This window comes from Delphinus delphis, chromosome 4 (genome assembly GCF_949987515.2).
Source record: "Delphinus delphis chromosome 4, mDelDel1.2, whole genome shotgun sequence".
Taxonomy (NCBI): Eukaryota; Metazoa; Chordata; class Mammalia; order Artiodactyla; family Delphinidae; genus Delphinus; species Delphinus delphis.
The window spans coordinates 94139232-94156693 of NC_082686.1; the positions used below are offsets into that span (position 1 = coordinate 94139232).

At 38.8% G+C, this 17462-nt stretch overlaps 1 protein-coding gene across 6 annotated transcripts in view; it reads right to left on the bottom strand.

Annotated features, from left to right (window-relative positions):
* Window positions 1-17462, bottom strand: part of FNDC3B (fibronectin type III domain containing 3B) — a 358288-nt gene that overhangs the window by 91287 nt on the left and 249539 nt on the right. For all 6 annotated transcript variants that reach the window (XM_060011135.1, XM_060011133.1, XM_060011137.2 and 3 more), the window contains exons 8-9: window positions 11773-11924; window positions 7195-7254 (exon numbers count right to left, since the gene is read on the bottom strand). In XM_060011135.1, coding sequence (XP_059867118.1) covers window positions 7195-7254; window positions 11773-11924 — 212 coding nt within the window. The remainder of the gene's footprint in view (window positions 1-7194; window positions 7255-11772; window positions 11925-17462) is intronic.

Sequence of the window (17462 nt, forward strand, 5' to 3'; positions counted from 1 at the left end):
ATAGCCACCCAAGTCCAGGAAGCACAGAGAGTCCCACACAGGATAAACCCATGGAGAAACATGCCAAGACACAAAGTATAATCAATCTGACAAAAATTAAAGACAAAGAAAAATTATTAAAAGCAACAAGGGAAAAATGACAAATAACATACAAGGGAACTCCCATAAGGTTAACAGCTGATTTCTCAGCAGAAACTCTACAAGCCAGAAGGAAGTAGCATGACATATTTAAAGTGATGAAAGGGAAGAACCTACAACCAAGATTACTCTACCCAGCAAGGATCTCATTCAGATTCAACGGAGAAATCAAAAGCTTTACAGACAAGCAAAAGCTAAGAGAATTCAGCACCACCAGACCAGCTCTACAGCAAATGCTAAAGGAACTTCTCTAAGTGGGAAACACAAGAGAAGAAAAGGACCTACAAAAACAAACCCAAAACAATTAAGAAAATGGTAATAGGAACATACATATCAATAATTACCTTAAACGTGAATGGATTAAATGTTCCAACCAAAAATAAGACCCATAGATGTGCTGTCTACAAGAGACCCACTTCAGACCTGGGGACACATACAGACTGAAAGTGAGGGGATGGAAAAAGATATTCCATGCAAATGGAAATCAAAAGAAAGCGGGAGTAGCAATACTCATATCAGATAAAATAGACTTTAAAATAAAGAATGTTACAAGAGACAAGGAAGGACACGACATAATGATCAAGGGATCAATCCAAGAAGAAGATACAACAATTATAAATATATACACACCCAACATAGGAGTACCTCAATACATAAGGCAACTGCTAACAGCTACAAAAGAGGAAATCGACAGTAACACAATAACAGTGGGGGAATTTAACACCTCACTTATACCAATGGACAGATCATCAAGATAGAAAATTAATAAGGAAACTCAAGCTTTAAATGACACAACAGACCAGGATAGATTTAATTTATATTTATAGGACATTCCATCCGAAAACAACAAAACACACTTTCTTTTCAAGTGCACACAAAACATTCTCCAGGACAGATCACATCTTGGGTCACAAATGAAGCCTCGGTAAATTTAAGAAAACTGAAGTCATATCAAGCATCTTTTCTGACCACAATGCTGTGAGATTAGAAATAAATTACAGGGGAAAAAAACGTAAAAAACACAAACACATGGAGGCTAAACAATATGTTACTAAATAACCAAGAAATCACTGAAGAAATCAAAGAGGAAATAAAAATACTTAGAGACAAATGACAATGAAAACACGATGATCTAAAACCTATGGGATGCAGCAAAAGTAGTTCTAAGAGGGAAGTTTATAGCAATACAATCCTACCTCAAGAAACAAGAAAAATCTCAAATAAACAATCTAACGTTACACCTAAAGGAACTAGAGAAAGAAGAACAAACAAAACCCAAAGTTAGCAGAGGGAAAGAAATCATAAAGATCAGAGAAGAAATAAATGAACAAGAAACAAAGAAAACAATAACAAAGATCAATAAAACTAAAAGCTGGTTCTTTGAGAAGATAAACAAAATGGATAAACCTTTAGCTGGACTCATCAAGAAAAAGAGGGAGAGGACTCAAATCAATAAAATTAGAAATGAAAAAGGAGAAGTTACAACAGACACCACAGAAATACAAAGCATCCTGAGCGACTACTACAAGCAACTCTATGCCAATAAAATGGACAACCTGGAAGAAATGGACAAATTCTTAGAAACGTATAACCTTCAAAGGCTGAAACAGGAAGAAACAGAAAATATGAACAGAACAATCACAAGTAATGAAATTGAAACTATGATTAAAAATCTTCCAACGAACAAAAGTCCAGGACCAGATGGCTTCACAGGTGAATGCCATCAAACATTTAGAGAAGAGCTAACACCCATCCTTCTCGAACTCTTCCAAAAAATCGCAGAGGAAGGAGCACTCCCAAACTCATTCTACAAGGCCACCATCACCCTGATACCAAAACCAGACAAAGATACTACAAAAAAAGAAAATTACAGACCAATATCACTGATGAATATAGATGCAAAAGTCCTCAACAAAATACTAGCAAACAGAATCCAACAACACATTAAAAGGATCATACACCATGATCAAGTGGGATTTATCCCAGGGACGCAAGGAATCTTCAGTATATGCAAATCAATGTGATACACCATATTAACAAATTGAAGAATAAAAACCATATGATCATCTCAATAGATGAAGAAAAACCTTCTGACAAAATTCAACATCAATTTATGATAAAAACTCTCCAGAGGGCTTCCCTGGTGGCGCAGTGGTTGGGAGTCCGCCTGCTGATTCAGGGGACGTGGGTTCGTGCCCTGGTCCGGGAGGATCCTACATGTTGTGGAGCGGCTAGGCCTGTGGGCCGTGGCCGCTGGGCCTGCACGTCCAGGGCCTGTGCTCCGCGGCGGGAGGGGCCACAGCGGTGAGAGGCCCGCGTACCGCAGGGAAAAAAAAAAAAACTCTCCAGAAAGTGGTCATTGAGGGAACCTACCTCAACATAATAAAGGGTGTATATGACAAACCCACAGCAAACATCATTCTCAATGGTGAAAAACTGAAAGCATTTCCTCTAAGATCAGGAACAAGACAAGGATGGCCACTCTTGCCACTATTATTCTACACAGTTCTGGAAGTTTTAGCCATGGCAATCAGAGAAGAAAAAGGAATAAAAGGAATCCAAATTGAAAAAGAAGAAGTAAAACTGTCACTGTTTGCAGATGACATGATACTATACATAGAAAATCCTAACGATGCCACCAGAAAACTACTAGAGCTAATCAATAAATCTGGTAAAGTAGCAGGATACAAAATTAATGCACAGAAATCTCTTGCATTCCTATACACTAACAACGAAAGATCAGAAAGAAATTAAGGAAACAATCCCATTCACCACTGCAACAAAAAGAATAAAATACCTAGGAATAAACCTACTTAAGGGGGTAAAAGACCTGTACTAAGAAAATTATACGACACTGGTGAAAGAAATCAAAGATGACACAAACAGATGGAGAGATATACCATGTTCGTGGATTGGAAGAATGAATATTGTGAAAATGACTATACTACACAAAGCAATCTACAGGTTCAATGCAATCCCTATCAAATTACCAATGGCATATTTTACAGAACTAGAACAAAAAACCTTAAAATTTGTATGGAGACACAAAAGACCCCAAATAGCCAAAGTAATCTTGAGGGAAAAAAAGGGAGGTGTAGGAATCAGACTCCCTGACTTCAGACTATACTACAAAGCTACAGTAATCAAGACAATATGGTACTGGCACAGAAACAGAAATACAGATCAACAGAAGAGGATAGAAAGCCCAGAGATAAACCCACACAGCTATGGTCAACTAATCTATGACAAAGGAGGTAAGGATATACAATGGAGAAAAGACAGTCTCTTCAATAAACGGTGCTGGGAAAACTGGACAGCTACATGTAAAAGAATGAAATTAGAACACTCCCTAATACCATATACAAAAATAAACCCAAAATGGATTAAAGACCTAAATGTAAGACCAGACACTATAAAACTCTTAGAAGTAAACATAGGAAGAACACTCTTTGACATAAATCACAGCAAGATCTTTTTTACTCACCCCCTAGAGTAACGGAAATAAAAACAAAAATAAACAACTGGGACGCAATGAAACTTAAAAGCTTTTGCACAGCAAAGGAAACTAAAAGAAACTCAGAATGGGAGAAAATATTTGCAAACAAATCAACGGACAAAGGATTAATCTCCAAAATACATACACAGCTCATGCAGCTCAATATAAAAAAAAACAAACAACCCAATCAGGAAATAGGCAGAAGACCTAAATAGACATTTCTCCAAAGAAGACATACAGTTGGCCAAGAGGCACATGAAACCTGCTCAATATCACTAATTATTAGAGAAATGCAAATCAAAACCACAATGAGGTATTATTACCTCACACCGGTTAGAATGGGTATCATCAGAAACTCTACAAACAACAAATGCTGGAGAGGGTGTGGAGAAAAGGGAACCCTCTTGCACTGTTGGTGGGAATGTAAATTGATACAGCCACTACGGAGAACAGTATGGAAATTCCTTAAAAAACTAAAAATAGAACTACCATATGACCTAGCAATCCCACTACTGGGCATATACGCTGAGAAAAACCGTAATTCAAAAAGATATACATACAACAATGTTCATTGCAGCACTATTTACAAGAGCCAGACACGGAAGCAACCTAAATATCCATCAACAGATGACTAGATAAAGAAGGTGTGGCACATATGTACAATTGAATATTACTCAGCCATAAAAAGGAACGAAATTGAGTTATTTGTAGTCAGGTGGATGGACCTAGAATCTGTCATACACAGTGAAGTCAGAAAGAGAAAAACAAATACCGTTGGCTAATACATATATATGACATTTTAAAAAGTGGTACTGATAAACCTAGTGGCAGGGCAGTAATAAAGAGGCAGATGTGGAGAACGGGGTTGAGGGTACAGGGGTGAAGGGGAAGCTTGGATGAAGTGAGAGAGTAGCACTGACATATATACACTACCAAATGTAAAATGGATGGCTAGTGGGAAGCCGCCGCATAGCACAGGGAGATCAGCTTGGTGCTTTGTGACGACCTAGAGGGGTGGGATAGGGAGGGTGGGGGGAGGGAGGCTCAAGAGGGAGGGGATATGGGGATATATGTATACATATAGCTGACTGTTGTACAGTAGAAACTAACACAACATTGTAAAGCATTTATACTCCAATAAAGATGTGGAAAAAACAAAAAGACACATGCACCCCGATGTTCACTGCAGCACTATTTACGATAGCCAGGTCATGGAAGCAACCTAAATGCCCATCAACAGACGAATGGATAAAGAAGATATGATGCATATATACAATGGAATATTACTCAGCCTTAAAAAGGAACGAAATTGGGTCATTTGTAGAGACGTGGATGGACCTAGAGACTGTCATACAGAGTGAAGTAAGTCAGAAAGAGAAAAGCAAATATATAAATTCATATATGTGGAATCTAGAAAAATCGTACAAATGAACAGGTGTGCAAGCCAGAAATAGACACAGATGTAGAGAACAAACATATGGACACCAAGGGGGGAAAGCGGCAGGGGGTGGTGGTGGTGGTGGTGGTATGAATTGTGAGATTGGGATTGACATGTATACACTGATGTGTATAAAATAGATAACTAATGAGAACCTGCTGTATAAAAAAGTAAAGAGATCAGGATCAAAGAGATGGAGAATTTTCCATCTCTCTGGCCAGCAGAGCACTAGACCAAGTAACCGCTGGTGGTGCCTTAGGCTCTTTATGTGTGGTGTCACACAAGTGTCAAATATGTCACAAGGGTGGGATCCCCGATGTGTTAGGAGGCAGTCTTGGATCCGAGGCCTCTAGGTGGTAACTACCTCATGCTCCTATGTCTTTTGGGGAATCCATTAATTATTCCTTTCATCTGCCCAGAAGTTTAAGGTGTTCATAAGATACATAAAAAGAATTAATGAGCAAGTATTCTCAAGTTTACCCTTTGTAAGAGGCGTTGAAAAGATACAAAGGGCAACACAACAGATAGGACAGTAAATAAAGGGCAGACTGTGACATTTAAAATTTTTTTAGAAGTTATTGTCAACTCATGGATGAGCAGAAAATTAATAAAGTAAACCTTTAGTAAAGCAGTGACAATGAACATTAAAAGAGAAAAAAGGAAACACATGTTAACAATGTCTAATGGAGAACATTTACAGGACTACCTATATGGTGTTACATTTTCTGGTTTGTTGTTAAATCGACCATTTCAAAGAATGGTTAAACTATTATCTCAGCTTCACAAGTTATACAAATCTTTTTGTTTGTACAGACGGTGTGAAAAGTTCAATAAGTTTGGGCTAAAGCTAATTCACTCAAAATCCAAAAGTTTTGATTCAAATAGGAAAAGATGGTTGCAACAGAGTTCATCTAAACAAAACAATAGCTAAGCAGATATACACTTTATGACTGAATGTAAAAACCTTGCTCTTTTATGTATTGCTTTAAACATAGTTTTAAACACTTGTGCAGCTAATAAGATATTATAATCTAAACACCCCCCTACTTTCCTTACTTTTGTTACCAAGAAAATTGTGGCATGGATTCTCTGTGATTGACCAAAGTTAAAACAGTCAACTGATGGGCAGAACCAGAGTAGACCTCAAGCTGCCTAATAATTAACATATGCTCTTCCTGCTAGGCTACCGTGCCTCTACTCCACCACAGAGGGAACGTGTGGTGTGAATTAACCTTTGGAAAGTGTAATAAAGGGTGTGTGCTTGATGGTTGCAATTTTATTACATAATCTTGACACATACATATATAATTGAAGAAAGGAGAATTTGTTGTTGTTCACCCTATTAGATAAAATGAGAATTTCTGATCAAATTAAAAATTAAATAAAATGAAAGTTTAAATTAAAATGAAAATTTAAACGATATTATGGATCACATTCAGATTTAAAAATCTGCCTGTTTGCAGATGGATGTATGGATGTATCTTTGAGTAATCAGATGAGCTCTGTAAACACTTAGATGATACTTTCGTTCTCGCAGGTCTGTGGTTGGCTGGGTCTCTCCCTGAGATCAGCTAGCCCTGCCTTCCAGAGCAGTCACGGTAGAGAGTTCAGACTCGGTAGCAAACTATGTGAGTTGTTTTGGAAAACTGCATTAGCTCTTGCTAGAGATAATTTTGATATTTGCATTACTTACTTCAAAACGTATTGCCTTTTAGGTCCAAACTTGAAACATGGGAAGGACTTTATTTAGTCATACTGGCTGAACATATAGTTTACATGGAAGGTCTATAATAACTGATATACCCATGGTAAAAAATTATTGCTTTATAGAAAAAAATATTATATATTAAACCACGCATTCCAACGGATCTTAGGAGACTACGTAAAATAAAAATTACTTCGCAAAAATAATTTTTAAATTCTGTTCAGGGTATCATCTACTTTTCTATTACCAGAAGCACATCTGTGGACTCCCAATCTCTATGCTCTCAAGTGTAGGACATCAAGGAATGGCCGATGAGCAAAGGTACTGACACTTTTAGTTAGGCAAGTGCTGTTAACCAAACACTTTTAGAAAGGAGCATATTATTTATTTTAGCAATCTGAATTCCCCAATACTCACCTCACATGATAATCGGTTGCTGGCCTAAGATCTTTCAGGTTACATTCTAATTCTTCTCCGCTGCAAAGAAAAATCATTTCTTAGTCAATGATACCAGTTTCAAAAATAAAACAGGTTTTGGATTTGGGTCTCATAGTCAGGTACCAATAGCGATTCAAGAACTATTATTTCTACTTCCACCTTAAGTCAGAAATAAACTCTCCTGCTTGGTATTATCATTTTTCTGGACTAGCACATGAGATTCCTTGAAATAGTGTCATTCTGGACCTGGAAAACGGCAAGGCTAACTTATGAATAAAATTCCAAAATATCTTACCACTTCTTCAAAATGACTACATAAAAATAAGTAAATAAGGAAGCAAGCTGAACAGAAAGATACCCAGATAAACATAAGTGTAAATAACAGCACCAGCTGTCAGCTGAAGGTGGCTCCCAGACTTGTCCTGGCAAGAACCCCAATAGCTTCAACTTCTCAACTCTCTTCAAGAAACCTCAATCTGCTTCCCTCACATATCAATACTAATAAACAGCTCTCTTACAGATGCATGCCGATAAATAGCTCTCTTACACAAAATAAAACCATTTATTTGACCAGAAGCTGCAGAAGAACCTTGACTTAATCATGAGGAAACCACCAACATTCCAGAAAATACGTAATGTTCCCATTAAAAAAATTTTTAAAGGTGAGAGGGGTGTGTGTGGGCATAACTGTATTCTTCAGAAATGTCAGTATCTACCCAGCCACAAAAAAGAATGAAATTCTGCCATGTGTAACAACACGGATGGACCTGGAGGGTATTGTGCTTAGTGAAATAAGTCAGACAAAGACAAACACTGTATGCTATCACTTATATGTGGTATCTGAAAAATAAAACAGACAAATGAATATAACAAAACAGAAACAGTCTCACAGATATAGAGAACAAACTAGTGGGTACCAGTGGGGAGAGTGAACTGGGGAGGGGCAAGATATGGGTAGGGGATTGAGAAGTACAAACTACTATGTATAAAGTAAATAAGCTATAAGGATGTAATGCACAGCACAGGGAGTACAGCCAATATTTTATAATAACTTTATTTATATTTTTTAATTAATTAATTAATTTTTGACGGCGTTGGGTCTTTGTTGCTGCACGCGGGCTTCCTCTAGTTGCAGCAAGTGGGGGCTACTCTTCGTTGCGGGGCGCAGGTTCTCACTGCGGTGGCTTCTCTTGTTGAGGAGCATGGGCTCTAGGCACGCGGGCTTCAGTAGCTGTAGCACGCGGGCTCAGTAGTTGTGGCATGTGGGCTCTAGAGCGCAGGCTCAGCGGCCATGGCACACGGGCTTAGCTGCTCCGCGGCATGTGGGATCTTCCCGGACCGGGGTTCAAACCCGTGTCCCCTGCATTGGCAGGCGGATTCTTAACTAGTGCGCCACCAGGGAAAGCCTACGATAACTTTAAATGGAGTGTAATCTATAAAAATTTTGAATCACTATGTAGCATACCTGAAACTAATACTGTATGTCAACTATATTTCAAATAAATAAATAAGATTTAAAAAAAAAAGCATTGGATAATTCCCAAACGATTTAATCACAGTGAGGCCGCCAAACACTGTTGCCTCCCAGTGTGCTGGAAGAGGAAGTACATAGAACTACCTTGATGAACGCCTCCCACAAATGTTAAACCTGCATCTGATCAAGCTCCAGAACTAACTGTCCATTTATAAGAAATATGGGGGGGGAAGATTAAGTTAAAGGATACCACAAATTCAGATTGGTAACAAAAGTGATTCACTTTTTGCAACTGATCAAGAATTTTTAAAAAGATGGGAGATACACCTGAAAACTATAATGTATGCCAACTATATGTCAATAAAAATTTTTTAAATTAAAATTTAAAATATAAAGTAGCTATTCCATTTCCAAAAAGGGAGACTATTCTAGATTTAAATAGATTTATGAGACCTAACAATCCCAGGCAATGAGTAAACTTCATTTGGAGTCCCAGAAGAAGAAATCAATATTAAAACACATTTTTGAGACAATTGGGAAAATCTGAATATGACCAAGGTATGAAATGATGCCAGGTATTATTGTCAGTTTTCCTAGATGTTAATGACATTGCAGTTATGTAAAAAAAATCTTATGTTGATCCATATTGAACTATGTAGGAGTAACTGATATGTTATCTGTGAGTTGCTACCAAATGCTACAATAACAACAACAACAACAACAATAATAGTAATAAAGGGGATATGATGCAAATGTGGCAAGATCTTAATAATTGTTAAATCTGAGTGATGGTTATCTGGGGGTTCATTGTAGTATTTTCTCTATGTTTCTGTATGTTTGCAATTTAGCCATAATTTTTAAAAAATTTTAAACTTATTGCCCTGCTAGTGATATTTAACACTTTTGTTTTTGAAAAAGTATGTATACATGTCAGTTTTCATTATTAAAGCAGAAGATTGGGGGAAAAAAAGTCAGTGTCATAAAGGACAATGAAATACTGTGGAAGTGTTCCAAATTAAAGAAGGCTACAGAGACATGACAACTAACTGCTGTATCTGACCCTAGAATGGATCTTGTCCTACAAGGGGAAGAAAAATGCTACCGCAGACATTATTTCATCAACTGACGAAACTGGAATGTGGATGACAGATTGGATAAAAGTATGGTATTGATGTAAAGTCATGAAGTAATGGCATTGTAGCTATTTAAAAAAATATCTTAGGAAACACACTTCAGTATTTAGCAGTAAAGGACCATGATGTATAAAACTAATAGGAAAAAATACAGATTAAGAGGAGAGAAAAGGCAAGAGAGAAAATCAAATAGTAAAGCAAATAGGGTAAAAAGTTAATAATATGTGAATCTGGGTAAAGCATAAAATAAAGAGATAAAAAATAAAGAGATAAAAAATAAAGAGATATTCCTTGATCTCTTTATTTTTGCAACATTTATAAGTTTGAAATTATTCAAATAAAAATACTTTTTTAAAGTTGCAAACTGGAGGCCAATGTCCACACCCTGCATGTGCAGTTCTGTTGTTTGACTTGCAGTTTATCTTTGAAGTTTTTTGAATTTGCTGAATCAGTTTAACATTAGGAAGGTTTACATAATAATTCAGATTTTTAGCATTTCCTTTAAAAAAAATTCCAAGGAATCAGCAAATCTAGGCCTACATTCCCTTATGCAACAACCTACTTTAGGTGACTGGCAGCTGCTCCTTTATCGATGAAGACAGGAGTGTTCCCGTTCACCATTCACCTCATTCCCAAGCTTCGTACTTTCTCACTTATGTTACCTGCCTGCCTCACTGGGCACTTGGGACTCTAGCTCCTGCCACCAATGACCATCATGCATTGACAGAATCTAACTGCTTCTTGGTGGGCTGGGGGAAATGGTGCTCTATATTTTGCTAAGGTCACTACCAATTCTGACTTTTCAAAATAGAACCCAATGGTTGTGAGCCAGAGCAAGGGGTTAGGACTACATTCTAAGCACAGTGATAAAGCACTGCAGTGTTCTCACAGGGGGGAGGCTTGTCCTGACTTCTGTTTTTGCAGCGTGGAGGCTGGATGGGAGGAGAGCAAGAGTGGATGCTGGAGGAGCCTGAGGAGACTCTTGTAGGAGTCCAGGAAGAGAGGACAGAGCCCTACGTGGTGGCAACAGGAGAGAGTGACTAAAGGGCTTCCCTCTGTCTGTCTCTCTTTCCCCCTTTTCTTTGTCCAGAAAAAGACAAGTCCCTGGAGCAAGTTAAGAATTAGAAATGGGGCTAGGGAGATGCGAGGTCTGCAGCAGGGAAACAGAAGAGAAAAGCAGCTTCTCTGGCAGAAGAAGAGGTGGGCTTTGTGTGACCATGTGACACTGGGTTTGGGCAGTAGTTCCCAGGGCCAGTCACAGAGAGGTCAAACAAGTAGTTAGAACAAGATGGCCTCTGATTTCCTACTCTGCAAATCTGAGCAGTGCCAGCAACTACAAAAGAGAAAAGATTTGACCCTAAAAATTTTTTATCACATCTAGAACACAGCTATAAATCACTTAAATGGTTAATATCTGGGAGTCCATAAAGTGGAAGGGGATAATCCCTTATTCGGTGTGCTAAACTTTTGACGATTTAAGATAGCCTCCGAATGAAAAGCTTTACTGCACACTGGAAAACTACTGTAGAGGATAAGAAGGAGGGTGAAATGGAAACCACATTGTAGAATTTTGAAAAACAAGACTAGCACAAGGTCTGAGCCTAAAAAGAGGTGATCATAGAAGTGCATGATATACGTAAAAACTAAGAGGCATGCTCACTTTTTGCTCTGACAACATTAATGGAAACTTCTTTAGTACTACACTGGCAAGCTAACATAACCAGGTGACATATTTGACCAACACCAAATAGCTGTATAAAAGTCATTTCTGATTAGCAATTACCCTGGACAAAGTTAACTCCTGACATTACAATTATCACTAATTCTTAAAAAGAACTATTTAAAGGAAAATTTGCAAAGCCATTAAATTTTTCCTTTGTTTTTTATTCTCCTTAGTAACAGCAATTTCACGTTTGGCAGCTGAGAAAAACACATGGAAATATACGCTACCTGTAAATTATCTTGTATTTTCCATCTCGTCCTTTGTCTGACAGACCAACCTCGTAGCTGTAGGGGAAGGAAAGACCACTGTGGGGTCCACACGAAAGTCCAACAGGGGGAGCCCAGGACAACACAACCGTTCTTGCCTGAATATTAGAAACCTGAGGAAGAAAAACATGAATCAGACACTACACTTCTCCCCAGAACATTTTGTGATTATTAGTAGTAGCATTAAAATGGCTCAGATTTAACTCAAGAAAAACAAATTTATTTTAATTTACAAATTTATTTTAATTACCAAAAAGAACCCACCCATCCTATATGGCATTCTTTTGTCAAAGTCCTGATGTCCAAACTATAGCTCCTAAAACATCTGTCCTTATTATGCAAACTTATGTCCAAGTCTGATGCAATTCACACTTGGTCCTCCAGAAAGTAAAAATAATATCACGTTTGAGAATTTTTCTAAAGGTAAAAAGTTGAACATGATATTTCAATAATCTCCATGATGGCCATCGTATTATGTGGAAGGAACCCACATCCACAGGTACTTTCCAGCGGCCTCCAAGCTTTGCTTGATGTCGAACTCTTCTGCAAAGCCAAGACCTTTCAAACCACGCTCCCCGAAGTCCTGCAGGTTCCTGGGAAAACCCAGTATGGGGGTGGGGGGTGGAAACGGAACCATGGCCCAGGCTGACAGACGGCAGAAATATGTGTGGAGATGTTTCACCTCTCTAGGCTCTGCTTTTATCTTTTGCTTTAGTCTCCGCTCAAGGCTTCATTTGAACAAAGGAGTCTGGGACTCTCAACGCCCCAACTTTTCCCTCTTACTTAGGGCTTCTCTGAAGCACGTTCTTACACTATCTCCCAGGCATCCTCGGCAGGACTGAGCCCCAGCTGCCCGCAGCTGTAACCTGCTCATTAACAGACCCTGCACTGGCTTCTCCTCTGCAATCTCATGTCTCTACTCTAACCGTGCTTCCTGGGGCACCTCCCCACTTACACCATTTGCCTTCCAATCTTTGTTTCAGAGTCTGTTTCTGGAGAAACCTAATCTAATGCACAGTCTAATTCTTTAAAATAAATCTGTCAATGCATTTTAATGTTCTAATTTTCTAAAGTTTATTTTGTTGCTCTCTAGATATTGGTCTGGATAACATTAAAACAAAATGAGAGTTAAAACATACATTAAAGCTTAACGTTCATACAAGACTTTATAGCTGTAGATTAGAGTAGGCTGTGGATGGAGATGTCTAAACTACTAAGTATCTTTTTTTCTTCTATTTTTGTCACTATCTGATCTAAATAAAGGGTATTAAAATATAAGATAATTTAAAAGCATGAATAATAAATATGGAAATGAATAGAGTTTCCCTTTTCAGTCTATCACGCATTCCATTTTGAGCAGAGGTCCCTCCATATCATCTCTGTTCCAAATAGATACAGCATCATTATATATTTAACCAATTATTTAGTCAAACTCCTACTCATCCTTCAAGACCCTAGGCTGGCCTCACTACCCCCAAGTAGCCTTCCCTGAAATATCCTATCATCTCTCTGTTCCACAGCACCTTGCTGCTATCTCTACTCATTGCTAATCATGTTAATAGCATTTGCCTACCTTCCCCACTGGACCGTGGGACTCCCTAAGGAGAAGGCCTAAGTCATACTCAACTGTGAGTAGTGGCTGCTTAGTAAATGTTGAATGAAAAACAAAAATCAAAGGGAATAAGACAGTCTGAATTTCTGATACAGGTAACACAGTGGATGGCAGACCAGCATTAAACATCTTTAAAAAAAAACCTGGAGAGACACTGTTACAGAATTGAACTCGACCCTTCTTGCTATGTCTCCAGACTAGCAGCTACTCTTCTGCCTACTCCTCCTGTGACGGCTGTGACCCGCCCTTCAGGATGCCGTCCTCTCTCACGCCCCTGAGACTTAGCTCTGGACTTTCCCACTTTCCTGCCTTTAACAAACTTCCTTTAGACCCAGTTCAAATGTTGCCTTTGCTTATTCATTTAATCATCATAGCTTAACTTGTGAGGGGCTGTGGACACAAAGATGATTAAGGTATGACCTCTGCCTGATGAAGAGATGCATGAGGGGCCTCACGGCAGATACACTGAGCACAGAGGGGCCCATGGCAGCTTGAGGCCAATTCAGGAAAAGTTTCTGTACGGTGCTGCCTGACTCTCTGCTCAGGATCAGCAACTGTTTTCTTTGTGCTCCAACCACATTGAGCGGGCACCTATATTTGACACTCATTTCATTATCCTCTGCTTTACCTGGTTATCTGTGTGTTGTTCCCCTGATTAGATTTTAAGGCAGCGTTTCTACCACATACACCATTGTATTTGCTGAATTCCTTCACACACCATTAATGAGTAATCTTGAGATACTGGATATTATATTTGATTTTTAACTTAAAACAAGATATTTTGCTATGAAGAGTTCAGTTTATAATTTAAAAAGATGCTGATTAGTTAGGTACAGAGGAACACTCAACTGAGGTGGTAAGTGGCCCAATTCCAAGAGCACAGTATGTAGTAACACCGATTCCATGAATGGTGGTGTGAAATTAACACCACTTCTCAAAATAGCTCAGTCAAATGCTAGCACTTTAGATACTGAACAGGTATCCATAAATTCACATCCTTTTAAACTCTACTTTTTTCATCAGCTATTAAGAATTTACTCCTAAGAGTTCTTATCACAAGAAGAAAATTTTTTCTTTTTTTCTTTCTTTATATTGCATCTATATGAGATGACGGATGTTAGCTGCACCTGTCGTGATAATCATTTTATGATATACGTAAATCAAACCAAAAAAGAAAAGAATTTACTGTCTTTCCTTTAGGACTTGGTTAAATTATTACTTAACTCAACAGTGATGTACAACACCTGAAGCATCAATTAAAATAACGCTCACCTTTCCCCGAGGTTCCCTGAGCAAGCCTTAGGAAGGCCAACTGTCATGTGAACACAGACCTCTGTGCAAGTGCATCCTTCCCATCAGCCAGCCTATCAGAAGTGCACCTGGAGAACTCAGCATCATTTTCAAAGGACGGCGGCTTCCGGGAATTCTTTCCTGGATCTGAGCAGCCTGCCTCCTAGACTACTACCAGAGTTGAGAGGCCCGTTCCCTCCTGTGCTCCCCCCTCCCTCCCTCTCACTGACTCCTGGGCCTCAGGTTTCCTTTCTTCAGGCATTGGAATCCTGAGAGAAAGAGTGCTTTGTCTCTGTTAGAACTTGGAACTCACTCCCACTCCAAGGTTGATGCCAGGAAATTACACGGTGCCTTTCAAGAGAGTGTCATGCAAAGGGGAATCCTCAGCAGTAGATGCCTTTACTCCAAGCATCCAGGGAGGTGATAACTTTAATGAGAGATTCAGAACTCTGGGAACTAGGCTGGGTTCAAGCCTACTGCAGAGCAACAGCATTCGTACACAAGCTTCACCTTCATTCATTCAGTCTCTCTCTCTCTGGTGAAACTTTCTCACCAGCGGTGACCACTGAGCTGAAATGGGGCATGGCTAACCTGATCATCACAATGATTGTCATGGCTGTGATCCAAAAAAGGAAGTTTAGAAGCCATAAAACTAACTGACTTGCTGATGCTTAACGATTCTACCATAAACAGAAATCAATCTCCTTTGTAATGGTGATAAAAGTAGTGATTTTTAGTTACAAAGTTATTGGACAAGATCCAACGTGACATTTGTTTCAGCACTAGTGATATAAGAGTCTGCTGTGAAGGTTACTAGTGTTAAGTCTGCATAGAAATTACTTAAACTGCTTTGAAGTATCTCTGAAGGACTCATAAAACCATCTACTTCTGAACGATTACACACTGATTAGAAGTCATTTTTGTCTATGTATTGATTAAATATAGATTTGAACGTGAGAACAGCTGCTAGTTAAAAGCATATACATATGCGTACACATATTCGCAAATGATAAGACCGCATTATCTTGTACCTATTTCGTATGTAATCCTTAGCTCTCTTTCTCCTTTCCCCTTTCTCTCCTGTTCATCCCCAGTATGTTAATACTATTCTGTGAAATTTTACTTTCTTAGTTTTCAGACTATCTTATATGCAAATGATATTCATTATTTGGATCAAAAACACCATTTACTCTCATAAAGTTACTAAATTGTTACTCTCGTGTTCAAAAATATTTCTATGTAAGTTAGTAGCTTCTAAATTTGGTCTGTCTTTGGATTTAACTATGTGGGAGGTCTGCTGATCCAATTTAGGGAGTATGTTAAGAAAATATTACCATAGAAATATTGGCTTCACTTCTGAAGTACCCATCATGAAAAATAATAACATAAAGGAAAATTTAAAAGGAAAAGGTCAAAGAGATCATTACTCCTAGAAATGGATGCTCAAATCCAGGAATTTCAGACTCATCTGCTACTAAAATTCCTTTAGTGCTAAGAACCTCAAATCTGTTTCCAGATCTACTGCTGTTTACGTTTCAAGGGATTGCTTCCTGCAGGGACAGTTGTTCTTCTTTTAGGTCAGTTTACTCACTTCTGGAACCAACAAATCAATTGTTTCTACAAGCCGAACATTAGCGGATAGAAACAATGCAGAACCACAATTCCAAGTTACATTTATTTACATCCTGAAAATAAACAGCCCAGTATGTGGGAGACTTCATCTAGCACCACCATCAGAGCAGATTAAACCACGTTAGGTTGGAGCTGGCTGGTACTAGCAGAGGTTAATCCGTAAACCACTTAGAATCATATCAGCTTAGTTCTGTGGTACAGCAGTGGCTGTATGAGCACAGTCCCCAAGACACCTAATTGTTACAGTCTCGGGACAAAAACCTTGTATATTTGTACCCTGTTTTATTTAATGGCTAAGTATTTGGATATTTATAGTATCTGGGTTTCTGAAGAGTAAATGACTTGCTTAATTCAGGGTGCCCAAAGTTCTAGAAAGATGACTGGAATCTACAAGTCCTCAGTAATGTTTCTAACACCTAAAACAAACCATCCGTAAAACCTTGAAGAAAAATATATGTGTTTTATTTGGAGGTGTTACCAGGTGCAGCTGAAAAAAAAAAAAATTTAGAACAGCAATCCTTCAGACAATTGTGTGCCGAACTTTCTGCAGCTGTTTCTTTTCCTAGAAGGTGAACAGCCCCTCCTTCCCATTTCAGAGTATAGCAGGGAGTTTCACTTTTGCCTAATGATATGCTAAAAACTCTAGGAAAATACTCCATTCCAAGGACTCTATAAATAGCATACAATTTACTTTTCAGATAGTCCCACATGGTATTTATTATCCGACCTTTCAAAGGTAAGGAAACTGCGGCTCAGGGTCACAGAGCCAGTTAATGGCCACGCTGGGCTCCAACTCACAGGACCCTCCTCTGCGTGCTGCTGCCTCGCACTCTGGCTCCCAGCCGTGCCCACATCCCACCAGGCTGGCTGAGCCTCGTGTGATGCTGGCCAGCCGTCAGGTATCTGTCTCACCTGGCAGAACCTCACTACAGCCACTGCAGGCTGCCACACATTTATTTACCAAGTACATGTTAAGGGTTCACAACGTGCCAAGGGCAGTGCTAGGTACTAGGAGCACAAAGATAAATAAGGCACAACCACGAGTAAGAGTTTCAGGCAGAGGGGGGAGGAGAGGAAAGAAGGGAGAATAATGGTGTGAAGAACTAACAGGGCTGGG